At 35.0% G+C, this 17,096-nt stretch overlaps 2 protein-coding genes across 9 annotated transcripts in view; both read left to right on the top strand.

The window, feature by feature from the left end:
* Positions 1-1,144: 1,144 nt before the first annotated feature.
* On the top strand, positions 1,145-5,334 carry LOC140009184 (uncharacterized). 2 transcript variants are annotated; one of them, XM_072054079.1, is made up of 5 exons: positions 1,145-1,373; positions 1,473-4,462; positions 4,576-4,786; positions 4,884-5,053; positions 5,147-5,334. In XM_072054079.1, the coding sequence occupies exons 3-5, from the start codon at positions 4,713-4,715 to the stop codon at positions 5,266-5,268; spliced, it is 366 nt and encodes a 121-aa protein (XP_071910180.1). In that variant the 5' UTR covers positions 1,145-1,373; positions 1,473-4,462; positions 4,576-4,712; the 3' UTR covers positions 5,269-5,334. Both variants share the same exon structure in this region; 1 of them encodes a protein (XP_071910180.1).
* A 5,918-nt stretch (positions 5,335-11,252) lies between these two features.
* LOC113697532 (probable polyribonucleotide nucleotidyltransferase 1, chloroplastic) overlaps positions 11,253-17,096 on the top strand; it is a 31,778-nt gene continuing 25,934 nt past the window's right edge. For 6 of the 7 annotated variants that reach the window (XR_011817137.1, XR_011817138.1, XR_011817142.1 and 3 more), the window contains exons 1-6: positions 11,253-11,649; positions 13,666-13,734; positions 16,372-16,478; positions 16,614-16,656; positions 16,826-16,909; positions 17,016-17,080. Coding sequence is in view for 1 of the 7 variants with exons in the window: in XM_072055796.1 (XP_071911897.1) it covers positions 11,371-11,649; positions 13,666-13,734; positions 16,372-16,478; positions 16,614-16,656; positions 16,826-16,909; positions 17,016-17,080 (647 nt within the window). In the remaining 6 variants the exon portion in view is untranslated. The remainder of the gene's footprint in view (positions 11,650-13,665; positions 13,735-16,371; positions 16,479-16,613; positions 16,657-16,825; positions 16,910-17,015; positions 17,081-17,096) is intronic. The other variant, XR_011817139.1, reaches the window with a different exon arrangement.

Genomic DNA, 17,096 nt, shown 5'->3' on the forward strand with positions numbered 1-17,096 from the left:
AAAAGAATTGTGAGGCTAAAGATAATCCAAATGGTTGTTATGTTGTGATTATTAATGACTTGGTTCAAATTTCGAGGTACTTTAATTGAGTGCCAGGTAATAATTATTTTACTTTTCTCAGGATCTTTTCTTTTCTAGTTTTTTTTATTCTTTCCCCCTTTTCTAGAGGAGTGGGAGAGAGGAGTGGTCATACTATTCCCCCTTTTCTCTAAATATTGTAATACTTTCTCATTTGATAGAAATGGTTTAAAAAAGAATTGATCTCATTGTTTGGCCTTTTATGCTGATTCATAACGCATATATTTGTAGAATCAATTGAGTCATGGTCATCATTTTGTCCTGCCTTTTCATGATGCTGGATTGGTGTTTTGCCTTTTGGATAATTGTTTATGAATTCGACTCCAAGAAGCTAATACAAATTATTCTAAGCAATGATTTTTTAGACTATAATGCTTGAATTTCAACTCAGTAGTATACAAATACAACTAAAGAAAACTTTTAGTGGTTTGAAGTGTTTGAAATGAATTACAGATGCCATCCTTAGTAGAGACATAACATCTACTAATCTTGATACTTGATTACAACAAAGTTTATTGATGTGCAATGGTATATCTTTGCTCCATTTCATTAAGATGTTTTTGTACCAAAAAGAAAATGTGGTTGGATATATGCTTCATTTTACTATAACAAATGCATGCATCTAACTTGATGCTTCCACGTTTGTTTCCTCTAGTTCTCTTTGGTCCTACAAAAAGTTCTAGCCACAAATAGTGCAACAAAAATAAATGCCTATGTCATATATGGTGCTTTCCCAAAGTGTTCATGGAAGCAGTTTATTCACAAGAGTGAAGGTAATTAATTGCATACACATATTTTTCACTGTGTTTTCAGGCTCGGATCAGACCGGCCGGTCGAACCGGAAATCGGAAAGGTAGCCGGTCCGATCCTGAATAAAAACTCAGTGATTAATAAACCGGTAAAACCCGGTCAAAAATCAGGTTTGACCGGTGACCCGGTACAATGTATTAAACCTAATTTTTCAATTTTTTGCCTAATTTTTTTTTTAATTCTTGACTTTGACACATTGACCGACTAAATAAGGAAAATAGAGGTAAAAAAAATCTGAAAAAATAGCAAAATCAACAAAGTTACCAAACTATCTCTTTCTGATTTCTCTAATTCTCTTCTCATCTTCACTCTTCCGTCTTCCCTTTTCTCGTGTAACCCTAACTCCTGTACAAGTTCGTCATCGCTACAGCGCCACTACCAACTGGTTAAAACTCTTCACTCACAGGGGAATTAAAGCATCTGATTCGGAATCTGACATCAAGAAGGCATATCGAAAGGCTGCTCTTAAGCATCATCTAGACAAGGTCTTCAAGTCATTATGTTTTTTCTTTGGCTGCATATTGGTTGGAGGATTAGTATTTTCATTCATTTGCTAACTTTTTGTGCTAACATATGCTGGCCAGTACTTGGTAAGGAGTGACGGCGGGGATGATGGGGCAAGATCATTGAAGGACATAGTTGAAAAGGTTCATGAAGATGCTGACAGGCTATTCAAAATAATTGGTGAGGCATATGCTATACTTTCTGATCCGACAAGGTAGGCCACTTCCATATATATTAGATAAGCATGGTTTGGACTAAAATTGCAGAAAATTTTTAAAAGGATTGTTGGTATTCAAAAACTAGGAGTGGCCTGAAACTAAAGAATCATTAATAAATTGAACACTGATGTTTCTGTCAAGACCAAAGAAAAGGTAAAACAGGTTTAGTAGTGGTAGCTAGAGAAAGCACTATGCTTAATTAAAGTTGCAAGGAGCTCTTATTACCTCTACAATTTGCCTATAGTAATCACACGGGCTTTCTACTGATAGTTCAGGCCCATTGGTCATAGTAATCACACGGGCTTTCTATTGATAATTTGATATAGGTCAGGCCAATTGATCATATCTAATTAAGTTAATGAAAAAGTCTTTGTTTCATTGTCTAAATGAAAAAGTCTTTGTTTCATTGTCTAACACCTTTGCTGCCCACAATTTAGCAAGAAACCCAATGAAAAAAAAGGAAAGAAAGTGTATGAGCTTGAGAAGTTTTTTACAAGAAAAAAGAAATCCAATTGAGTTAGCCTCCAGGTTTATCACGATCCAAATTAAGTACACAAGTCTAGATAGCATTATGATTTTAACTAGATAGATGTCCTTCTATTGAAGGACCTTTATATATGTATAATATTTGGAATGGCTATTTTACTATACGGCTGGCAGAATTGATCCTTATGAAAAAAATTTTGTGAGATTCAAGATTTACTATCTTTGGGAGCCTGCCTTGCATGAACAACTACATTTTGAGCTATAGCTTGTCTACATTTTGGTCATATTTTTTCTTAAAGAAAGAAAAGTGTAGGTTACATAACCTTTTATATCTTAAATAGTATTGTGATTTAAAAGTGTGTTATTCCTGCTTGATTTAAAAGTGCATTGTGATTAATTATAGTCTGCCTTATATTTATAATTGGCGTGCATGAAAATTGGTTGATAATTACTTGCATTATATTTACTCCTAAATGTGAAGGCATAATAAGAGAGAGAAAAAAAAAAGGCAACCCAATGGCTTTGGATTGAGGTTTTTTTTTTAATTTACTTAATATTTTCTCCAATTCATTTTAATAAAGGATAATGGAAGGTAGTGATTCACAATCCACACCAACAAATGAGTCAGCATCAAAGTCAAGTTCCGAAAATTATAGGCAAAAAACTGATATAGCTTGGAGACATGCTATAGAAGGACAAGATTTAGAAGGCAGAAAAATTTTAATTTGTCAATGGTGCAATAATACTTTTAGAGGGGGAGGTATTAATCGAATGAAACATCATTTAGCAAAAGTCAAGGGTAATGTTACTCCATGCAAAAATGTGCCGGATGATGTTCGTTTGTTGATGGAAGCTTCACTGAACGAAAATGTTCAAAAAGCAAAAGAGAAAAAAAGAATATTTGAAATTGGGAATCCATTTGGCTGAAGTGTAACAGGATTTGAAGGTGATGATGTTCAAGAAATTCCTCATCCAAAAAAAAAGGCAACTCAAACTAATGCGGGTGAGAATAAGGGAAAAATAAAGGCACAACATGGCATTGAATCTTATATGACAGGTAAATCTCTTGATCATTCTCAACCGAGCATCAAGTCTTGTATGCGAAGTAAAGAGAGATGGCATGATACAGACATGGCTATAGTTTTGTGGTTTTATGATGCATATATTCCAATGAATGCTTGTAATTCTCCTTATTATCAACAAGTAATTGGAAAAATAGCAAGTATGGGTCATGGTTATCAAGAACCTAGTTATCATGCTTTAAGAGTAAATTCGTTGAAAGATGCAAAGAAACAAGTTGAATTAATTGTTGAGAATTTGCGTAGTAAATGGGCTGAATTTGCTTGCACAATTATGGGTGACGGTTGGAAGGATAATAGGCAAAGAAGTTTGATCAATTTTCTGGTCTATTGTCCTAGTGGAATTTCATTTATCAAATATGTTGATGCTTCAGATTTTGAGTCTAATGTTGAATATTTGTGTAATCTATTTTCTGAAATTATTGAGATTGTTGGACCTAGTAATGTTGTTCATATGGTCACAGGCAATGCAAGTAATTATAAAGCTGCTGGCCGATTACTTTCTGAAAAATATTCGATAATTAGTTGGTCTCCTTGTGCAGCACATTGCTTGAATTTAATTATGAAAGATATTGGAGAAATGACTCATGTAAAAGATATCATTACTCTTGCTTCAAGAGTCACTGTGTATGTTCATAATCGGAAGTGGATTTTTAATTGGTTAAGAAAAAGGCCTGGTTGGAGAGAGATTCTTCGTCCTGCTGAAACTCGATTTGGTACTAATTTCATTGCTTTAAAAAATCTTCATGATTTGAAACAGCATTTCGAGGCTTTAGTGACTTCTAGTGCATACAAAAAAGAGTTGAAAAATGAAAAAGGTAAAGAAGTCAAACAAATTGTTCTTGATGACAAGTTTTGGAATAATTCTTTGATTATTGTGAGAATTATGGGTCCAATTATGCGCTTGTTGCGTATTTGTGATTTCGATGAAAAACCTTCATTGGGTTATATATATGAAAGCATGTGGAGAGTTGTTAGTGGCATTAAAGAGCTGTTTAAGAAAAAAAAAAAATTTACAGCCCATACATTGATATAATAGATAGGAGATGGGATAATATGTTGAAAAAAGATCGTCATGCGGCTGCGTTTTGGTTGAATCCAGCCTTCCAATATGATAGAGACAGCTCTTGTCACATGCCTGAAATCATGAAAAGTGTTTTAGAAGTCATGCAAAAGTTGAAAATGGATGGACTTCAATACATGATAGATGAAATATCAATGTTTAGGTCAAGGACCAAAGTTTTGGATTTCAATTTGCCCAAAATACTTACAAGACTGCCCGTCCAGGTATGCCTAATTTTAATTTTACATTTATTACATTAATTGATAAGAATTATTTTTGTTGTTTTTCTTTAAAAAGAGTACTAATTGTGTTTTACTAATATAGATGAGTGGTGCAGATTATTTGGTAATGATGCTCCACATTTACAGAAGTTGGCAATTAAACTCTTGAGTCAAACTTCTTCTTCCTCGGGATGTGAACGTAATTGGAGTGTATTTGAACGCATCCATACCAAAAAGAGGAATAGACTTGAGTATGATGATCTTCTCCACATTTCAAAGATTGAATGATTTTGTTTATATTCATTATAATTTACGTTTGAAGCATAGGTATGAAATTACTATTACCTATTCTTACTTTCTTTTGTAAATTTATTAATTTTTAAAAATTTCTTACTTCTAATTTTTCATCTTTTTTTCATTGTAGGCTTTCATATAAAAAGAGGTCTTATGATCCGGTGGATTATGAAACTATTGATAAAGTTGAATTTTGGATAGTTGATGAGGAGCAAGAAGGAGAGCTTGATTATGATGAGTTAGAAGAAATGATTGAAGAAGAATTTCTCAAAACTGGTGAAGATGGACCCTCTCAATCAAGTAAGATTATATTTGCTAATTTTATCTAAGTTTCTTTTTAGTTCTTGTCTATTTTTTAATATTTTTATTTATGAGTATTTAAATTATTTTTAGGTAAGAAAGACACAAATATTGTGCAACTTGATGATGAGGATGATCTTGATGATATCAACTTGGAAAGTTATGAAATTGGAGATAAGGATGATAAAGATGAAGATGAAGAATGGCTTAGATAATTCTTTACTTTAGAAATTAAACATGTTGCTTTATTTGAATTGATATTTATCAAGGATTGAACATGAACTTGTTGTCTTATGTGAATTGCTATTTGTTAAGGATTAAATATGTATTGGATTTCTACTTTGTAAATTTTGTGAGTTTGGATGAATTTAGTGAATTGTTTGGTGAATTAGATATAAATTTGGATGATTGGACTCTTTGGTTATATTTTGTAAACTTGATTTGTAAGGAAATATATATATATATATGACGTATTTATGACGTCATCCGGTTCGACCGTTTATCGACTCCCGGTCGAACCCATTGACCACTGACCCCCTGATCTCGGCCGAGTCGACTCCCGGTCCGAGTCTGAAAACATTGATTTTCCAATGATTTAATTTTAACCACCTATTTTGTATTTTGAAGACTGTGAGAAAGTGTTTGCCTACTTTTCGATCACAGAGTCATGCCTCCTCACCATGAAAGTAATTGCTGACAAATCTCCATTCGAAGTTTCAAGTCTAGTAGGATTCATTGCTGATGCTTTCCAAACCTGAAAACTAGATGAGAGTTTCAAGCATGGTAGTACAAGACTAATGTGAACATTTATAGAGGTGAAAACCCTAGGGGACAGAAATTAAGGGAGTTTAAGAGTGAAAACACTAAGTTTGAATTCATACTAGGTGTCCTTAAATTCCATTTTATCTTAATATCCCACTAGCTAAGTTTACTCTCAGGAGTCTCAAGAAAATTTCCATTTTCTTAATGTCTAAAAAATGTAATGGATTGCTTACTACCTTACCACTGCAACATCAGCTATCTAACTTTATTTGGTTATAGATTGCACTCTCACCAATAGCTAAATTTTGACTTCCACATTTTACTAATTCATACTGCCAATCTTTTGTCTTTATTATGCATATTAACAACATAAACCATAAATAAATTATTAATCAGGTGTACTATTCTACAAATTTTGCACATTTATTTTTCATATATGAAAATAACAATGTATCCAACAAGATTGAATATTACTAAGAATTTTCTTGTCCTTTCTTATTTGTAAAATTATATTACTAATCTCGATATATCAACTATAGCAATATGGCATACAATTTTTATGCAAATGGGTGGGCACAAATCTCTTACTACCATGCAACACGTGGTAGGAATTGCCTAATCTCCTTAAAACAATGTAGTTTTGTTTACTACCAAATTGAAGCAAAATAGTAAGTGCCATTTAAGCAATTTTTTACCAGCACTTCAAGAAAAGTGCCATCATATGGGTGCCAGTGAAGGCAAATTTTCTTGTAGTGGTAATAAAATCCAATGGTACAATATTTGGAGTTAGATAACACATTAAGTCATTTTTTCAAATCTATGTTACAAAAGAAAGTAGCCTGTGAGAACTCGTAATTTTTCCCTTTTCTAGGTTTTATTATATTCAATGGCATGTTTTTCTGCATTTTCTTTATTAGGAAAGTTTCTAGATAATTTTTATGGGTAAATATAGTTTTTAGATGATTTTTTCTAGTATTGGTAGATTTTGAGAAATTAAGAGCGTATACCGGACGTGGGACCCACTAAGGCGAAAAGTTCGGAAAAATTCGGTCAACTAGGTTAAGTTTTGGACACTGGGTTTAAATTATCGGGTGCTAAGAGATAAGTAGAGGTTACCCAAGTGGATTGGTGTGAGAGGAAACAAAGTGATAGCTATGCATTTAATGAAGTGACAAGTGTCACTTAGAGATTGGTTGTACTTTATTACTACTATTCACCTTTTACCATTTGACTAAATAAATCAAAAAAATTACCAAAAATTCACCATTTTCTTCTTCTTCTTGGCCGGCCACTTCAAGCAAAAAGAAAGGGTAAAGCTCTTCAAATACTGGCTTCCATCTTGCTCAAATTCAACAAATCAACCATTTGATCTTGCATTTGTTCCATAAAACCCCTTCACTTAGTGATTGTGAGGTGTGTAGTGGAGTTGCTTGGAAGGCTAAAGGGATTAGTTGCTCCCTCTCTTGTATTACTAAGGTGAGTAGTGAAGGAACCCCTCTCCTCTATCTAATGATGTTTAATTCATGATTTGTGGTAGCCTAAGAGGGAATTTTATGGATTATATCTTGATTTTGGTTGAATTTGGTGAAGTTTTATAATTATTGATGATTTTATGTTTTCATATGATTATCATGGTGTGGCTATGTATGATGATTGGAAATGCTCTAGAATGAAGCTAGAAGGTGTATGTGGTGGTTAATTGCAGGAAATTTCTGTTTTGGAAAGAAATTTGGAAAGTTAGGGTTTCATTATTTTACATTCTGCCCGGCACAGTACCTCATAGTTAGAGGCCGAATTGGCATTGGGTTAAAACATGAAAGTTGTAGGGAATGATATTTTAGAGATGCCTACAAAATTTTAGGTCAATCGGAGCAACGTAACTTGAGAAAAGACTGAAATACCCCTGCTGCCCTGGTTTTACCCGAATTTGATAATTGCATCTGTAATTGGTTAATTTGGTTGGGAATACTTTTGATTTGGTTGTTGGTGCCTTCTGATGAATTGTAACCTTGTATTTTAGCTTTCGGATGGCTTTGGAATCACTTGATTTGGACTTAGGTAGCCTGACTTATGATGTTTGAACCAGAATGCGGTTTGTGAACCTGTTTTTGCGGTTTTGGTTTAGTATCTTGCATTTTTGACCTGGTTACACTTGAAACTGGGCAGAGTAACCTTCTTCAACATTGTAGCCCTATCTCTTAGCTTCGAAACGGCGTATGTTGCACCTCCATCCGATAATCGTAGTGCCAATGGTACCAAAACCGCAAAATGATGTCAAAATCTATTTTTTGGGTTAGAGCTTAATTCCATTTCCGGATTTTCCTGGTTTACTCTAGTGCTTACGTATTCTTATGGAGCCCTATTTTGGTGGTATTTGGACTTGGTTTATGACCGGTAATCGAGTCTTATTGTGCTTATTTGAATGTTTTAGGACGTGACGGTGGTCCAAAACGCTCTTAGGCGGAAGTGCATGAAATATCATTTGCTTGAGTGGTGAGTGTACTACTCACTTGTTGTTTACAATGTGGCTTTGGTATATGTGAACTTGATGCCTTGAAGGCTTATTTGCTCCGTTGAAATTGATTGAGTGAGGGTGTACTTGATCGCCCTCACCCATTTGGTATCTCATATGACTGTCTACTGTTTTACTGTATTGATTGAATGATACATGAAATACTGAATTGGTTCATGAATTTGGTGTCGCTTGGACGAGTATCCAACGACCATTACTGATACGACTGAGCTCAACCCCATTGGTAGTCGATTGGATCGAGCCGGCGAGGGTTTGGTCGTGAAAATTGACGAGTCATGGGGACTGTTATATGGAATCTTGTAGTAGTGAGACTCTTGATTCCGGTATACTCGAGTATTACCAAATTTCTACTGTTTGGAGTTCGGGCCTAGTAGGGGTATGTTGGGTGGAAGGAATGGAAGTAAAGTGGAGCCTACGGTTGGTTACTCTTAAACATTGACGGAGGGTCAATGAGATCCGATCAAGAATGCAAACGAGGAAAAAGGCTCTTGAGAGCCGCTCGTATCCTTTTATCACCACTATTGATGTGTGCCTTTGCTTACTTTTTATGAATTGAAATGAAAAACTTGATGCTTATATGAACTTGGTTGCTTGAGTGGTATTATCTCACTGGGCGTAAACTCACTCTATTCCCTTTTGTTTTCCTTACAGGAAAATAAATACTTTTGGACTGGATTTGATAGTTGGTTGCCGAATTGAGCTAGATGGACATATCTTTTGTATAGCTCCTTGATTGAAACCCTAAATGTACTTTTGGGTCCGTTTCTCTTTTGATTTGGCAAACCGTACATGTATCCACTTTTGAATAACTTTTGTATGCCACTTTGGATTGTCTATGCTTAATTGCAACATGTAAATATTTGCTTGATGTTTGGTTGGGTTTTGACGTGTTGGTTACCATTCATGGCCGACTCCGGTTTCATTTTTTTTTATTTTGACATTTTGACTTGTTTACGCGCGTTTGTATGTTTCGGAACGTATTAGATCGCTCTAAACTGAACCGTTAGTCCTGACGAGAGTTGGGCAGGCAGTCCGCTAACCCTTTTGGTTCGTTTTAGGGGAAGGTGGGGCTGTCACATAGCCACCAAGATGCATGAAACTATAAGATGCAAAAATATATTATTTAAATTATAAACACGGAGGTTTTAGCATTGTAGGCACTTCATAAAAGAGAAGAATAAACATGGAGAATATACCAAAAAGAGCACATTGTCTCAGAACAAAAAGAAAGAACATATAAAATTAATGTAATAGTATTCCTACTAAAGAGAAAAAGACACAATAATAGAGATAGTGAGGAGAAAAACAAAACAAATCTATTGGATTCGTTTGGGCCTTTTAGGTTAGTTGAATAAATCGACTAGTTTTTGTTTAAGTTGGGCCTTAATTAGTTCATTAGTTTGGGTAATTAAGTAGTTTAGTTTTGGCTAGTCAAGTAGTCACCTTGATTGTGGCATCGTCTACCTAATCTACACGTTCTTAAACTATTCTTAAACATCTAGGTTTCCATTGCCAAATTTAGATAGCATCCATTATTAAGCAAAACACATAAGTAGTTCACAAAAAAATATGGACAAATTTTGAAGCGTCTGTAACAAAAAAGTAAAACAGTATAGATTTTTGTACATTATCATAGTGGATATTAATAGTTTTGACCCTAAGTAGCTGCACAAACCACTAACCCAAACTATTAAATTGCATAACCAGCTGTTGCGAGGGTGGTGGAGGGGGAAGTGGTGAGGGGGGGAGAGATAGGGTGGTGGGGGAAGGGGAGAAGGGAAGAGAGAAGAAGAGAGGAGGATGATGAGGAAAGGAGGTGAGAAAGAGAGAGAGAGAGAGAGAGAGAGAGAGAGAGAGAGGGGGAAAAAAGAGGAGAGGTTGAGGCAGCCAGCGGCGGCAACATTAGAGAGAGACGGAGGAAAAAGAGCAGTGGCGATATTAAAATAACAATATTAACCTTAACATTCTAATGAAACTCCTTTATTTGCTATTTTGCTATATTTATACAAAGGATGGGTTTTATAATTCATTTTATAATTTCTCTTTTTATTCATTACTCTTATATTTTGTCAGCAAAATCTCAGTATCATCAATCCCTAGCCTCCATCATGATTAAATGCCGAACTAGTAATATTTTTTTTGATAAATTTGAATATCTTATAATTCTTTTGCAGCTTTTTTTATTTATTTTTTTGGGTATCAAAATCAACAATAAATTAATAATAACTAAAAATAAATTGGTCCAAAATCATTACTAAATTGTAGTAGTTCCACCACTTAACTAATTCACAAACTTTTCAAAAAATTATGGTGACACTTTTTTCTCCATTTTAAAAAGAATCTTTGGCTAAGGCTGAAATCCTAAGCATCAGAGGTTCTGGGTTCAAATCTCTTTACCTCCTTCCCTTCTTGAGTCTTACCCCTTCTTTGTTGGAAAAAATAAACTCTATCTCCAATAAAGCACTATTAAAAGTAGCCTATCCTTGTAATTGATTATCAAATAACAAATATGGGCATAAAAAACTTGACACTTATTCTTTTGTAATAGTGCTAAATTACTATACAATTATTTAGAAGATTAAATTAAACTTTATTATATGAAGGCATTTTAGGATATTTATTAAGTTTTTTTTTACCCTATGTTAAGATTTGGTTACTAACAGTGTCAAATCAAGGGGGTAAGTGTATTTTTAAAACTTTAAGGGAACTTAATGAAATTGATAGAATTCTTAGGAGAGATTTATGAAATTATTCCAAGTTGTTATGAATATAAAGAATTAAAGATAGATATATTTGTTGTTTCAGGGGTAAAGTTGTGACTACACCTAAAGTTCAAGGGTACAATGTGCAATTCACTTAATAAAAAACTAAACAAAATTACTTAAAACCCTGCATCAATGGCTACATGGCCATACTTTGCGAAAACGGATAAGTTTGTCCGGTTTCTCCCTCTCTCAAACAAACCCACAGCCGGAGATTGCCGTCCGGCCGGCGGCGTCGGCGGCAGCAGACTTCTTCAGAAATGTTAGCTTCTTGTCCTCTTTACCATGGCTTATCTTCGCCACAATTCCCAGCCTCGACTAAATACAAGCTTCTTCTCTGCTCATGTGCTTCTTCTTCTGCTCGTTCTCTGCAAATTCACTCTAAAAATCCTCATTTTTTCCCGCTTCACTTACTAAGTTCAAGAAAAAGAAGAAAGGGAGGAAATTCTAGTGGTAGGTTATGGATTGCAGCTTGTTTGGACTCCAGAGGTGGCGGCGCGGCGCCTTACTCCGTGAAAATCCCCGTGGGCAACCGACATGCAAGTCTCTCTGTCTATTTTTCTTCTTTAATTCGTTCTAGTATTGTGTGTTGAAATGCTAATATTGTGATGTACAATTGTTTATGCTTGAGGTACAATGGTGTTTAAATGCTCGGTCCATACTACTTACAATTGCTAGATAAACAGGTAGGTTGCAGTTTCTGATAAAATTCTTTGGGAAAATTCATCACAAAAAAAAAAAAGTACATTGTGATACTGTAATCAGCACAGATACCCTTTACATGATAAATAGTTTGAAATTACAGCCTGTTGATATGCTGGTTTTCCTGGACTTATATGCTGGATGGTGTTTGTTTATCGCTTGATAAGCAATAATGCACAAAGATATTGGATAAACTGAAATAGATAGAATGAATTCTTGGTCATCGGTTCAGCATTTCTTGTCCTTTTTTTTTTATTAAAGATATGGTTTGGCTGGTTCAGACTTTCATTTCCTAAGAGCAGGCTCTAGTTCTAGTTGCAGAGCAACTCTTTTGCAAGGCATTATGCCAGGTTTTGACCCTAACACTTTTTATTTGCACCACCCGTTTTATTCTTGCCATAGATTAGTAATATGATAAAAAGGATAAAAATGAAAAGTATCATTTCCAGAGATAATTATTTTAAAGGAAACAAATGCTATCTTTATAGAAAATTTTCTTCTAAGGCTTCTTTCAAGAAGAAAAAGGAATTGTCCATGAATTGTATTACTAGATTGAATATGCATCTGTAAGTCATGAGGTGTCCTGAGGTATTGTATTTTGCTCTAAACTCCAAGCAGCACGGACCTTGATGCTTTTATAATTGTCTCATGCTGTTCTAGAGAACCTAGGTTCTTTCTCAAAGATGTGTTGTATGATGATGTTTAAGGCTGTTTTAAGATGTAATTGGTGAGAACTGAGGAGATGGCAAAGTTTTCAAATGAATGTTCTTTTGGTTTTAATTATTTGTGTACTGCAGCATGGTTGGAATGTGAAGCAGCTATTTTTCAGATGATTTTTTGACAAGGAGAAATGGGAGACACAGTTTAGAGAGAAATTAAAATTTCATGGCTTCTTGAGAGTCTTACGAAAGAATATATTGGATCTGGCATGTGTGAGAGATATATGTAGATTAGTATCTGTCATTATTTGTTTTTCTATTGCAAATTATATGCAGAATTGAATTGCCTTTCCGAAGAGTTTCTTATGATAATAGAAGTTTGAAATCCTAACAAAGATTCTCCTTGGGAGTTAAAAAAGTTTGGCATGCAAAGTTTCCTATGCTTGTAACTCAAATGGGTGACAGTTGCAAGACCATGAGGAACAAAATTCAACATGGATTGTACTACCTACCAAAATGGCACTTTATGGGGGATTGACAAAACATTTTGTGTTATAAGTGTCTTAGAAGTACTCAGGAGCGAAATCAGAAATATATATTAGTGGGGCAAGTGAACTGAGTAGGTTCCCAATTCTTGAATAATAATGAATCCAAGTATCCTTTATATAAAATGCTTTCACATAATTGTGGTATCAATGACGTGGGCATGTATTTTTTTCTTTACACCAACAACAAATTCAGTAAAATTCTACCGCATGAGAGTCCAAGGTTCAGAAACACTGAAGAAAAATTTATAGCAACTTACCTGTTATTATTGATTATGCAATTAGATATAAAATACCATTGAAGTAACTTACTGTTTCTAGCACATATGATCATATAAATTGTGAATGAAATATAATACTCGTAGTTGTTTCATAGCATTTAAATGTTGTGAAAGGAGTGGTAGTTGCTCAGGCAGTGCAACCTGACAACAATCAGAGTGCAAATTTCTCTAGTTTTTACTTGATGGAATGGACCATTCCCCTGCAATTTCTCTCAAGAAGAATCACTAATCATGTGAAACCTGGAATGAAACATTGTCTATTAAAGTAAATATTCCTCTTTTTTGTTGGTAATTTAGAGTGAATAAACATCGAGTTGATGCTTTTTCCGATTGTTGGGAACTATTGAGTTTATGGTTTGATTTTGCAGATATTGATTGAAACAGGTCACATAGGAAGGCAAGCAAGTGGTGCTGTCACGCTGACAGATGGAGAAACTGTATGTATACTTTTGCTGGTTTGGTTGTATACAGGCTTGCTTGATCTCTCTGTCTTGATTGAGCTGGTACCTTAAGGGACAAAGTTCATCAATAATTTCTTCCATTTAAATAGTTGTAACAAATGTATTGTTGTTTTTCTTAGCTATCCTATTTATTAAAGGTGAGCTAGCTTATGTAATTGATGAGTTTGTGACTGCCTTGATATATATTCTTTTTGTTGAACTTTCATATGCTTAGCTTTCTCATTGTGATAGTTACTGTCTGTAGAGTCACATAGGACCTAACTACATAGAGCAAAATGTAGTTATCATTTCCAGAGTAGGACCCTTCTCTGATCTCCACGAGTCTGTCTGTCTGTTACTCTCTCATTCTGTGTCTGTCTTTGACTCTATCTCTGTCTTTTTCTCCCTCTCTCTCACTCTCTGTCTGTCTGTCTGTCTCTCTCTCTCTCTCCCTCCCTAATTTATCAAGTATTTCATTTTGACAAATTTGTGGTTGCTTGTTCATGCAGAGATTTGGAGTTAATATGGTATTTTCTAAAGCTTCACAACTATAAGTGGTAAAAGATATGAAATCCTCTATCTAAAATACTAATATATGTTTTACAATTAGGCCTGAATTAGCCATCTCAGTCTCTATATCCTTTTCTTTTTTTTCCCCTCCCTACTGTGTCATGCATTTGATGATAAATGACAGTTGCACTTGGTGGAATTGTGGCATGGAAGAAAAAGATGTGAAGCATTTTGAGTACATCCTTATCATCTACATGTGATGAAGAATAAATTAATGTCTGTTGTTTCTGATTAAACTTGGCAGATAATGAACTTCTGCTTGGCTTTGGTCTGGAAAATATGTTGGTTGCCTATGTTGATTTAAAGGTAATATGGGGTTTAGGGTTCAAAATGAAAAAAATTAGCATGACATTTGAGAAAATTGTGTTAATCTGGGGGATGTACTGTTGTCCACACTAGTATGTTGTTTTCAGTCAATCTTGTATCCTCCTTTCCAAGATATATTTCTTGCTGGAGGCTTCAAAGACCCTAAATAGTGGACGTTTTGGTATAGTATAATAATTGGATAAAGGATGGCAGCAATATAAGCTTTAAATGTTGTCAGCGAAACATGATGCAACAAGAAATTAAAGTAAAAGAGGGAGAGAAGGGAGTGAAAAGAGTTGGAGGAAGGAAAGATGTAACAAGTGATGAAGTTCCCTAGTTTGACACCCAAGTATCCCAGATCAGTATACGTGATGTTTGAGTGATATAAGACCTTATAGGCACTATGAGCTAAGTCAAAGGCATTAATTCAATGGGAATGAGAAGATGTTGAAGAAGATTCAGTGATCCTGTATGGTCAATGGCATCAGAGAAGGTGCACTTAGTGGCTTTAAAACAACTTTCTTTGTAAAGGAAGGAATGTAGAAGCTATTAAACAAGAAAGATTACAGCAAGTGCTGTTCTCCAAGAGCTAATAAAAAAAAAAAGCCTTCGTCGACCTGACTCCTTTGGCTTCCACAATGCACCAAACCAGAAAATAGCTGACTTCAACAACCGTCCATGTACAATCTATGCTAGATCTGACCAACGGCTGTTAGTTCGGTTTGCCTAGTTGCATTCAAGGGAGGAAGGTGAGGCATTGAGATCAAGTACGGTTGAAGTTTAGGAAATCTCTTTGAATGGATGAGAGACCCTTGCTTGAGGGCATGAATGAATTGACAAGAGAATTAAATTATCAGAAAAGAAGGGTACCATATAATTCTACCAAGTCCCACTTTCACTCAACCAGCAAGTACAATACCAATAACAGCGGATTCAAGACTTTCAACCTGTGCAGCCTCTGAACAAATGGATTTAAGCAGTTGGGATCAATAAGTTGGTATCATAGCGGTTTCCTAGTCAAAATTTGTAGAAGTAATTGCTATGCTTGAAGGGTGGGAGGCACCTGTGGAAACGATAGAATCCTACATGGCTTGGTCTGATCCTGGGTTTTCGTTGATTGGATTGGACATAATAGGGGGTGATTTTAGTGACATATTTATCCAGCATTTGTTATTCAGTTAATAAACTTATCAGGTTCCTAATAACAACATCACTTGAGCATTTTGTACTTCTGTCTTGGGCTTTGAAAAGTTGTGGCAATTGCATCTTTGATCGGTGTACTAATTGGTGTGCAAGTTGGCCTAGCTTAACTCTTGTCAAATTCAGGTCTGAGCCCGAGCTTGAGGCACGGAAAAGTTTCACATGCTATGCTATATTCTCTCTGATGATATTTACATGCCCTAATATGTTTACACCAAAATTTTGGTAACTTATTTGTGGGGGCCAAAGTCATTTTCTTTCATATTTGTTTTACTTCATAGTCCAGTTGAATGTGGAATGCCTTTTAGTAATTTTAAAGTGCATTGCCTGATTGCCTGTTGAATGCTGAGTCTTCTTATTAGTTCTTGAAGTTTTGTTGGAGCTTTGAAAAATGGTCCAATTAAATGCCATATCTGATTTTATCAAGTCTTTGATACTGTTTGCTGATTTGTCATGTATCTTTTAAGCTTGGAGATGATGCTGGATGTTGGAGCTTGCTTAATTTTCATATGATCTTTGTGTTTTTGAAAGAAAATTAATTTGTTCATTTTCTTGTAGATTATATACACAACTGTTTCTCTGGATGATATTCCAAGTGAGCCTTCAGATTTTTTCCCCCTATCTGTAAATTATCAAGAACGCTTTTCAGCTGCTGGTCGAACAAGGTAAAGCGTATGCTTTTTTTCCCCTTCTCCTCTCGGTTACCATTTTTCTTATTATAAGATATAAGATGTGTTTGTACAATTTATCTTTTAATTTATATGGAAGGGGATTGATCATCTTAATTCTAACAATTTTAGTGGAGGGTTTTTTAAGCGAGAAGGAAGGACAAAAGATCATGAGGTACCTTTCACTGTCTCCATATGTTCTCCTATATGTACCAACAATTGTCTTTTAGCAAATTATGTGTCTGTTCCTAGAATCTAGCTTCAGCAAACTTGGAGTGGTTTAGAGGTTTATTTGTATAAAGTGTTATCCAGTTTTAGGCTTTGACAACTATTAAAGTTTGCAGGTACTTATTTGTAGATTGATAGATAGGCCTTTACGTCCGACAATGGTTAAAGGCTTCTATCATGAAACTCAAATATTGTCCTGGGTAAGGTGTTGCAGACTCTGCATGTTTTCTTTACAGTTTCTAACAGTTGTGATGCTTGATGTTCTTAACATGGCTTTCGTATTACTACCTTGGGATGGACTTGCAGGTACTAAGCTATGATGGTTTGCATCCTCCAGATTCTTTGGCTGTTACAGCTGCTGGAATTGCTGTGTAAGCTAAACTAGTC

The sequence above is a fragment of the Coffea arabica genome, chromosome 6e (assembly GCF_036785885.1).
Source record: "Coffea arabica cultivar ET-39 chromosome 6e, Coffea Arabica ET-39 HiFi, whole genome shotgun sequence".
Taxonomy (NCBI): Eukaryota; Viridiplantae; Streptophyta; class Magnoliopsida; order Gentianales; family Rubiaceae; genus Coffea; species Coffea arabica.